The sequence below is a fragment of the Nelumbo lutea genome, chromosome 3 (genome assembly GCF_056320005.1).
Source record: "Nelumbo lutea isolate HS-2025 chromosome 3, American lotus-T2T, whole genome shotgun sequence".
In the NCBI taxonomy this organism is placed as follows: Eukaryota; Viridiplantae; Streptophyta; class Magnoliopsida; order Proteales; family Nelumbonaceae; genus Nelumbo; species Nelumbo lutea.
Genome location: NC_142686.1, coordinates 117,126,389 through 117,137,156, shown reverse-complemented (window position 1 = coordinate 117,137,156; position 10,768 = coordinate 117,126,389). Strand labels below are relative to the sequence as shown.

General features: G+C 37.5%; 1 protein-coding gene and 1 long non-coding RNA gene across 2 annotated transcripts in view; one reads left to right on the top strand and one right to left on the bottom strand.

Annotated features, from left to right (window-relative positions):
• The first annotated feature begins 3,189 nt into the window (after positions 1 to 3,189).
• LOC148867941 (cytochrome P450 709B1-like) lies at positions 3,190 to 8,105 on the top strand. The gene is made up of 5 exons (XM_088976803.1): positions 3,190 to 3,669; positions 4,305 to 4,528; positions 5,990 to 6,240; positions 6,591 to 6,975; positions 7,497 to 8,105. The coding sequence occupies exons 1-5, from the start codon at positions 3,396 to 3,398 to the stop codon at positions 7,935 to 7,937; spliced, it is 1,575 nt and encodes a 524-aa protein (XP_088832929.1). The 5' UTR covers positions 3,190 to 3,395; the 3' UTR covers positions 7,938 to 8,105.
• The window catches only part of LOC148867939 (uncharacterized), a 30,224-nt gene continuing 27,377 nt past the window's right edge, over positions 7,922 to 10,768 (bottom strand). The window contains exon 2 of the long non-coding RNA XR_016109668.1: positions 7,922 to 8,295. This is a non-coding gene — a long non-coding RNA (uncharacterized LOC148867939). The remainder of the gene's footprint in view (positions 8,296 to 10,768) is intronic.

Sequence of the window (10,768 nt, the reverse complement as noted above, 5' to 3'; positions counted from 1 at the left end):
CCCTTCATCCTAAATACAGTTGTCAGATACACAAGCCTTGTAGTATGAGATTAAATCAAACACATTCCAGATGCTCCCCTCTTTCTACGGGAACCCGGGTGAGGACACATACAAGCACATAGATGATTTTCTGGAAATCTGTTCCACTGTAAGGATCCAAAGCTTTAATGATGATGCCCGTAGATTAACTCTTTTCCCCTTCTCCTTAAAAGACAAGACTAATCACAAGTTGAGAATTATAGAGAGACTTATTTGAAGTTGGGCAGAAATGCAATAAGAATTCCTTAGAAAGTTCTACCTATAGGACGAACCAACACCATGAGAAGAGCCATCACTGGTGTTACATAAACACTGGGTGAACAAATTCACGAGTCTTTGGGTCCAATTGCCACCGCTAGAGCTAACTACATATCTTGTTTGTATAACATGATTTGTTAGGAATAAATTTGTTATTATATATCTTGCTTGCTTGGTTGATAGGAATGAATTTGCTAGTCAATTTATTTTCATGTTTCTTAGCCACCGCCTTTGACCTTTCCCCACTAGAAGACAACCCATTCTCCTAACAAATTGTAAATCCATGAAACAACTCAAGAAATCCACTCATATCTATCAGAACTATCAATAATGTAACCAACTATTACATTCTTAGCTGTTTTAGGCGTCATTTGAATGGTCCATATCTCCTAACCATTCAATCAATGTTGGTCGGTTTATTCCCCAAAATTTAACTGACAGCCCAAAAGCAATCCATATACATGATTTTTTTTATTATGCTAATTGATTGGATTGTTCAGATAAATTATATAGAGGAACGCATGAAGTAAACCGCCATTCCTTGTTTAATGATGTCTCAACAGCCAAATTATATATATATATATATATATATATATAATTTTTTCTTTTTCTTTTATACCTGTTAAAGAAATTTTAAAATGATGAATAAAACATTATAGTCACAGATTACTATTGGTCTGGTGAAAAGAAATTCTGCAACACCGTCTAGAATAAAATGATTTTAATCTTGAAATAGGGAAGGATTGGATGTGAGTTCAGGATCATGATCTGCTACAAATAAGACATGTAAAAGGGTTACCCAATCATCAGTGAATATATGGATTTCTGATGCACATACCCTTGACCGGTTTGTAGCCCATTGTGTGTGTCTTGTTTGTAGTAGATTCAGCCTGAGTATGGCTTTGAATTAAAATATGTAGGGTGAGCTCGGGTGGGGTAGCCAGCAACAGGCCTAATCTAATGCTCACCCAGTCATCCATGGTCAAGATGAGCCATGAGTGACAATGTATGCACTGCAACCTATTAGCTGACTTTATGTTCTTTTCAAAGGCGGCCTATGATTTCAGAGTAGTGGTGGCAATTGGGCGGGTTGAGTTGGGTTTGGTTTGGATTGAGTTTTAACCCAATCTATTTAACACGCTAATTTGTTAATGATCCAATTATATAAAATTGAATGGATTGGGTTCAATCCAAATCCACTTTAATCCAATCCAATCCGCCCAAACCCATTAATCTTATATTTATGTGCTTAAAATAAAAAACTAACTCTTTCTTAACAAATAAGTTAGTCATAGTTTAGTGGTAATAATAGATACAAGTGGTGAATGTTCAAATCACATTACGTTATTAAAGCTTTGGATCCTTACAGTGGAACAGATTGCAGAAACACATCTATGTGCTTGTATGGGTCCTCACCCGGGTTCCCGTAGAAAGAGGGGAGCATCTGGATTGTGCTTGATTTAGTCTCATACCATAAGGCTTGTGTATCCGACAACTGTATGTAGGATGAAGGGTTATATTAGGTGGAGTGAAATACTCCTTCAGCTTTTTGGGCTATTCATCGTCGATCTTGGCCATTTGGTTGCGTTGCTGGTGATGGAGGTATCTATCTATCTCAGGTATGAGTTCTACTATTTCTCTCATTCCCAACATACAACTCAGAAGTCCCTTTTTCTTCTTTTTTTTGAAATTTGAAATTTAAATTTTGAATTTGAATTTCAAATTTAGATTTTAAAAATTTAAATTCCTAAAATTTAAATTCAAATTTGAATTTTTGAATTTTGAATTTTCTCTTTTTTTTTTTTTGAAATTTGAAATTAAAATTTTTGAGATTTAAATTCAAATTTAGATTTTGAAATTTATGTTCTTGAAATTTAAATTTAAATTTGAATTTTTAAAATTAAAAAAAATGCAAGCATTTCACAAACAACCTAAGGCATGTGAGAGGCTCCCCTTGCTCTCACAAAGACCTAATTAAGTAACCACAAAGCCCGCTTAGGCTTAGCCAGTTAATTTCTTTCCTTAAACACCAACCGCCAGTTATGGAAAATAATCACAAGTTTCCCTAAAATTCAGCACACTTTTGAACCAAATGTGTGAGGCCTCCAAAAAGATCTTGTTATCCAAATTTTAAATTAAAGTTTAGGGTGAACCGCATGTAAAAGGGTGGTGGTTTTTGGGCCAATGAAGGCTGATGAAATCCCCACCTTATCTTATTTAATTTGGATTGCCCTTAAATGGATTAACGGAAAAACACAATAAACAAAATAACTGCAACAAATTACAATACATGAACAATTATGTCTAATATGCAATTCAACAATAAAATAATAAAACAAAATAATTCAGCAAAGAGAGCAATTAAAAAAAATGAAAAACCCTAACACATTAACAATTAACAAGTTGATTTAAGTAATTAAATAATCCAATATGATGCATGCTCTAGAACATATCAAACCCTAAATGTTAGAATGCAAATGCAAAAAAATTTAAAATATTAATTTTTTATTTTTTTGAAATTTAAATTCGAATTCAAATTATGTGATTACGTGTAGGATTTGGGAGGAATAAGAAAGTCGCATATCAATATCTTATCTCCAAATCGTCCCAATCAAATCCCGCAACAGCCAGCACTTTAATGGTGTCACCACTTTCGGAGAAGAAAAATCAACCGAGAAATACGGATACATCCGATGCAGAATTTTGAATTCCAGCCCTCTCTCTCCAGGTCAGCATGCATTTATAAAATTCTTATCTGTGCTGATGATTCCACCTGGAATTTTGAATTCCAGGTCAGCATGCATTTATAAAATTTTTTTGGAAGTTGAACATGAAGGGTGGTTGAGGAGTCCAGTAATAAAGGTTGAACGTGGCAGGATGATTCCACGTGGGCTTGGACACTGGTGGTCGATGCTTCCCACGCTTGCTCTTCCCAATAATTCATGTCATGACATCATCGTTTACTTGTCTTTCTGAAACCAACCGGTCAGAAGAAAACGCAATGGCAGTAGTATATAAACACAGGCATGAATCTTAATGAACTAAGATGGTAGCATCATATTCTGTTCCCTTTCCCACCGCCGTGCGTAAGTGAGGAAATGGATTACGTTTTGGTTGTCGGAACACTTTTTCTGGTGACAGTGATCACTATTGCATGGAAGGCCTTCATGGATTTGATATGGAAGCCTTATTCCATAACCAAGCACTTCCAGAAACAAGGCATAACAGGCCCTGCCTACCACCTCCTTTCTGGTTCAGTTAATGAGATGATGAAGATTGAGGAAGAAGAGAAACAAACACCAATGGATCCGTCCTCTCACAATGTCACTCCTAAGGTGCTCCCTCACTATCACAGATGGTCTCAGATGTATGGTCAGTTCTTCCTCACTTTTAGCTTTATTTTTTTTCTTCCAAAGTTTTAGTTAAATATCTGATCTTAGTTAAAATCAACTAAAAAAGAAATAATACTGAGCTGAACCTGTATCTAAATTGATTTTAGGAATTAGGATCTTCTACCAATAAAACATGCTTCAACACCTATGATCCAATACGGTACATCTCACCATGAGATTAGGACCCATAATAAAAGTGAGACTCACCATGTAGAAAATGTACTGGTAGGGTGTTGGAACGTATTTATTGGCGAGATTGAGAGAGAGAAAGCACCACAAGTCCTTGATGGAGCTAGCTTTGCAAATTGCACCATGCCAAAGCTTAATGGAATGAGAGAAGGGCACAACCAGTTTTCTTGATCGGATCTGCAAGTTGCATAATGCTGGAGCTTTAACGCTTTCTGATCTACTAAACCTGTCATGGAGCCAAGAAGTTGAACGGGTAAAAACCGTTCTACTTATGGATCTTCACCCATTTGCTTTGGGCGGTGGCTAGTAGTAATAGATTACTCTAATAAGAGAGTGAAGCTATTATGTTATTATGTATGTCCGACGAGGTACAGTTAGTTATATTATAGGGTGTTTTTCTTCTTGATTCGTATCTTGTTGTTGCAGGAGATTGCTTCTTGTTTTGGTTTGGGACCCAGCCGCGGTTGTCTATAGTGGACCCTGGCATGATCAAGGAAGTTCTGAGTACCAAGTTCGGATACTACACAATTGACAAGCCCACTCCATCTGTAATGGCACTGCTTGGAAATGGCTTGCTCAATCTCACGGGATTGGACTGGGTCCGGCACAGGAGGGCGGTCAATCCTGCATTCACTATTGACAAACTAAAGGTTTTCTAAATCTTTCTCATTTTTCGCTACCAACTTAGGGATGTCAGTGGGTCGAGTTAAGTGGTAAACCCGCACTAACCCGACCCTATCAGGTTAGGTTCTGATCAGCCTTGATCAGGTTTTAGATTGATACGGGTTGAGTGAACCTCCTATGCTGATTCTGACTCATTGGCATTATAGCATTGAAATATTTGCTTTGGTTGAGTGTAGGTGTATGGAGCAGGGTGGGTTTAGGGGTGCAACTTGGACGGGCCTAACCAGAGTCCAACCTCCCAATCCAAAGTTTTGCACGGGGTGGGCCTATATTCTTTGGCTGCACGCTGGGCTTGCCGAACTTGGGTTGGACTTGGGTTGTGGTCTCTCGACCCTCGCCTAATCCAATCCAACCCGATCCTAGCCCACACAAACAAATATATATATATATATATATATATATATATATATATATATTTGAAATTTATACATATTTCCAATTAACTATACTCTTAAATTGGGCCATAAAATCCAATGAAACGGGAAAACGAAATGCAATTTTTGACAAATTATTGTAATTTATTTAGGTTCATATTATTTGATAATTTGAAGTAATTATCATCCTAAGTTCTACTAATTTTTCTAATTTAATGGCTATTTTTACAAAGTTATACTAATTTCATCTATTTTATCATATTTTATGGAAATTAGTGGTTATTTTCCCTAAGTTCTACTAATTTCTGGTAATTTCTATTACATAATAATTTATGATAATTCTTGGTACATATTATATTTTATGGAAATTAGTGGTTTTTTTTGCTAAGTTCTATAATTTCTGGTAATATCTATTATATACTAATTTCTTGGTAAGTATATACTAATGTATTACATTTATTATATGATAGTTTATTGGTAAATTATAGTAATTTATCTATTTTATGGAATTTAGTGGCTATTTTTGGATATTTCTACTAATTTGTGATAATTTTTGGCAAATATTTTAATGTATTTAGGATTTTATTATTTGATAATTTCAAGTTATTATCATCCTAAAGTCTACTAATTTGTGATAATTTCTTTTGATTTATTTTTATTAAATTTTATAATTATTGGTAATTTATGTCTAATAATGATAATTTCTTTTAATTTATATTTGATAATTTTTATAATTATTTGGCAATTGTTATTATTACATTATTTGACAATTTTAATTATAACAATTATCAAATTTCAAAAAAAAATTCAAATATGTAACAATTTTCAATGAAAGTTGACCATATAAAAATGCATTCATAAATTTGTTCAAACCCGACCAACCCACACAATCTGACTATGAATCCAGGCTCGACCCAACCCGAGCCTAAGCACAACGCGAGTTGTGTTGGGTTATGCTCAGGTTGCACCTTTAGGATTAAGTTTGGGTTGATTTCAATCCAACCCAATTCACTTGTGTTGCGCTGAGGTTATCTGGCCTGGTATGTTATAAAGGGAATGACAAAGAGAATGGCGGCGTGTGCTCTATCAACCCTTGATCGTTGGGCTGATCAAGTTGCTGAGACTAATGATCAATGCAAGGAAATCGAGGTGCATAAAGAATTCATGGAATTAACCGCGGATATAATTGCTCATACTTCTTTTGGGACCAGCTACAAGGAAGGGAAGGAAGTCTTTGAGGTAGAGAGGGAGCTTCACCGAATGGTCATAGATTCCGTGGCAGATGTCTACATACCTGGAAGCGAGTAACTACTAATATCCCTCTATCTTTTTAGTCTTTTCTTCGTTACCGGAACAATGTTTTAAAGGGGGGATTGCTTTCTGCAATGGTAAATTCTAGGGCTGACAAGCTTGAGAATGCGAGTTCATGTTTCAGAGTAGTGAACAGCGTACCCTAGCTTGTGATGGAATTATAGCATATATCTATTTTTCTGATTAGATTTTCTTTTATTTTCTATTCTTTTCTATTTCCTTTTCACTCATATCCATTTTTTTTAATCTTTGTAAGTTGCAACATACCAATTTCAGTACTTTGCCATTATTATATATAAACAGAATTAACAGACTAGGCAATCTAATGCCGTTTCTGATGCAGATATATCCCAACAAAATGGAATCGACGAATGTGGATGCTTGAGAAGAGGCTAAGAAACAAACTGAAGTCAATAATTGAGAGCAAGCTAAGAACGGCAGATCTTGGGGACTCTAATCATGATTATGGGGAAGATCTACTTGGACTGATGATGGGAATTTCAAAAGACTCTAAGAAGCAACAGGGCTCAAGCTTGACCGTTAATGAGATTATAGATGAATGCAAGACATTCTTCTTTGCTGGGCATGAGACGACCTCAAATCTGCTAACATGGACTATGTTCTTTCTAGGAAAGGACCTTGAGTGGCAGAAGAGGCTCAGGGAAGAAGTTCTTTCCGTTTGTGGAATTGGTGTCCCGGATGTTGACAAGGTTTCTAAGCTAAAGCTGGTGAGCTATATTTTAGTCGTCGTGTGTATTGTATTAAACTTGCTCCTCAGGTAACCGTAATTTAATCCATCATCACTACCTATATATAAGAGAAACTACCTCTAGCCTCCGTCCTATTATCCTTAATTCCATATCTCCCTCTTCTTGTACCCAATTCTAGTTTTTACATGCATAAGTGACAAGGCATATGTAATATATGTCCCCTCCTTCGTGGGGCATGCTGTCCGATGCCTGTATATAATAGCTTTGAATCATCTCGTAGATCCATAACATAAATTAATCATCCAAAGTAACACAGGGACTTCTTCATTGCAAATGTGAGTAATCACACCAATTCACTTGTTTATTTACCCAAAATATTATTTCTACATGGTTAATGACGATTAATTTCTCATATTTGTTGGCCAGCAGATCCTGTATATGTTGGTCTAATTGATCAAAACTTAATGGTTACTAGATGATAGAAGGACATTGTTATAGAAATATGCTTGCATGACTGATTTTTTGTTTATGTTTTGCAGATGAACATGGTTCTTTATGAAACTTTAAGGCTCTATAGTCCAGTGATCTTCACAGAGAGGAAGGCTGCCCAAGACATTAAACTAGGAGATTTGACTATCCCAAAGGACACTGTGGTTACATTCCCCTTCCCCATTATCCATCGGAACAAGAAATATTGGGGTGATGACGCAGATGATTTTAATCCACTGAGGTTTGCAGATGGGTTCTCCAAGGCAGCAAAACACCCAAACGCTCTAATTGCTTTCTCCATGGGTCCTAGGGTGTGTATCGGGCAAAATTTTGCAATGCTGGAGGCCAAGATTGGGATGGCTATGATCCTTCAAAGGTTTTGCTTCACTCTATCCCCTAATTACAAGCATGCCCCAGTAAATAACATTCTTCTTCAACCTCAATTTGGTGTCCCCATCATTCTGAAACCAATACATGCTTCTAACACATAATTGTAATGTGATCCTTTCCACATTTAGGTTGGAAATACTCATGGCTCCTAAGTTACCACCTACCTATATATCCTAATAATAGGGCGATTACAATCCAAGTCAGTTTTAAGTGAAATCAAGATGGTCGTGTACAATTTTCTTGCATGAATGACATTTACATCTTGTATATGTCTCAGAATACCTCAGTTGACTTTCCTGGTTGCAAACAACATCGATCTTCTCTTCTTTGGCAGTAATATATAGCAGCAGCGCCCCTTTCTTCTTTGTTCGGTCACCTCTCTCTCTCTCTCTCTCTGTTTTTCCTTTTTCTCGCTGCACTCACCAGTCATTAGACCGCACCACATTAGACAACACTGACCTGGAATCAAATAAGATGGTTAATGCTTGTAGCAGAGATATTGGATACAAAAATAGAATTCAGAGAAAGACATTATGGACAGGTCTCTCTCTTATTATTATTAAATATTATTTTTTGATAAAGACCATAAGGGCTGGGACGGGTAGCATAAAGTTGGGGTGCAACACAGGTCTCTCTCTATTTTGCTTTTTCCAACCCACTCACTAGTCCACTTCACATTTCATTCTATTGCAATTATAGGAAAAAGTAGTGGATTTTTACTATAAGGAAATTGAGGCTTGCTAAGTGCTGACTTGCTGAGATTCTAGTTCGGGTTTCGGGCCTAGGCCCGGTATTCGGGATTTTATGAGGTCAGGACTCAGGCCCAAATTATAAACCTGATGTTCGGGCCGGGTTGAGCTCGAGCTTGAACAAATTCTGTCTGTCTTGGAAGTTTTTTCAGTAAAAGAATGGCAACCTGAAGTAGTAGAGCCAGAGGTTCATCGTTAGAGACTAAAAAAGCAAAGAAACTTAAAAAGCCCCCAGCCTATGGAATGGAGAAGTATGGAGGTTTAGATCCATCGTACTCTATGAAGAATGCAATTTTAGGGAAGCGGGCTCATGTAATACTTAAAGCATCTGTTTTTTGATGCTTCCTTTGGCTTATTACAGTGCCCTTTGGCTTATTTTAGTGCCATCAGCCTATGGAATGGAGTACGAAGAAGCATGTGGCACTCCATTCCCTAGACTGGGGCTCTCAATTCCACAGGCTGGTTTTGTGATGCTTCCTTGCCTTTTGGCTTATTCTAATTCCCCCATCCTGTGGGATGGAGAAGTACAAAGGTTTAGATCCACCATACACCTCTATACTCCATCAATAATGAGATTTTAGGGAAGCAGGGTCATGTAACACTTAAAACATCTATTTTGTGATGCTTTCTTGCACTTTGGCTTATTCTATTGTCCCCAGACGGGGGGGGGGGTGGAAAAATACGGAGGTTTAGATCCACCATACTCCATGAATAATGAGATTTTAGGGAAGCAAGCTCATGTAACACTTAAAACATCTATTTTGTGATGCTTCCATTGGCTTATTTTAGTGCCCCCAACCTGTGGAATGGAGAAGTACGAAGGTTTAGATCCTCCGTACTCCATAAAGAATGAGATTTTAGAAAAGCGGACTCATGTGCCTATAATAAGCCTATAACAACAGCATGCAATGAACAAATTACCGGTATGTTTCCAGATGTAGAACAGCTCTGTGATTCTTAGCTACTCTAATCCATGTGCTTTTGGCCTGCCTGTAGCTCACAACATGACAATTCAGGATTCATATTCATGGCAAAAAGTACAAACCTAATAAGGGAAGCAGGTCTAGACTCTGAAATAGGGGTGGCAATTTTTCACCCAACCAGCTGAACCCACCCATCCCACCCAGTATCTAACCCGCCCAAACCACCCATTTACTTGGCGGGTTGTGATCAACTTGTCACCCAACCCGCCCATTTAAATGGGTTGGGTTGGGTTGGGTTATGGATAACCGTTGGGTTACCCATTATAGACATTAGTATTAATTCCTTAGCCTTTTTTTTGCATTTGAATTAAATAATTTATAATTAATACATTAATTATCTATTAATTATTGACTAAATTTAGTTTTGTCTTGAATCAACACGCTTCACCCAACATAAATCCAAATCAATTTGACCCAAGTCCGAACTAGTTCAACGCAGTCTGACCCGATCCAACATATACTGATCTGGGTCGACTCGAATCCGAAATAGACCATGGACAGGATGGCTTGGTACTACTTGCTTTACCCGGTTTGGGTCGTCCAGTCCAACCATTATTCACACAGCCCGGCTCAACTCGGTACAAACTAATCCGAGTCGACCTGAATCCGAAATGGGTCGGACTGGGTGGGGTCTGAACCCTAAACCGCCCTGCTTGCTTTGCCCAATCGGTTCGGCCCCAAATCCATGCACTAACCTGATACGAGCCGGCCCAAGTCAACCCATCATTTGGCTGAACTGGTCCAGTCTGGTCTGACCGGATTGAACTGGCCCGACTAGGTCTAGCCCAACCGAACTAAATTGGTTCAGTTCGGATGGGGTTTGGTCCGACCGGATTGAACCGGTCTGATTGGGTTTTGCCCGATTGAACTGAACCGGTTCGGGCAGGGTCTAGTTCGACCATACTGATTCGAATCTAAACGGTTCAACCACTCTTGAACTTGATGTGATTACCTCGAAGACAATCCAACTAGATAGTTCAAGTTGGTTTGACCAGTTTGAACCTATGTGGTTCATTAAATCTGAAACCCAAACATAACTTGTATAAAAATAACATAATGTGAATTTAATCTTCACCACTTGTATAAATAGCAACTATTATTACCACTAAACTATGACTAACTTATTTGTTAAGGAGTTAGTTTTTTTGTTTTAAGTACATAAATATAAGATTAATAGGTTTGGACGGATTGGATTGGGTT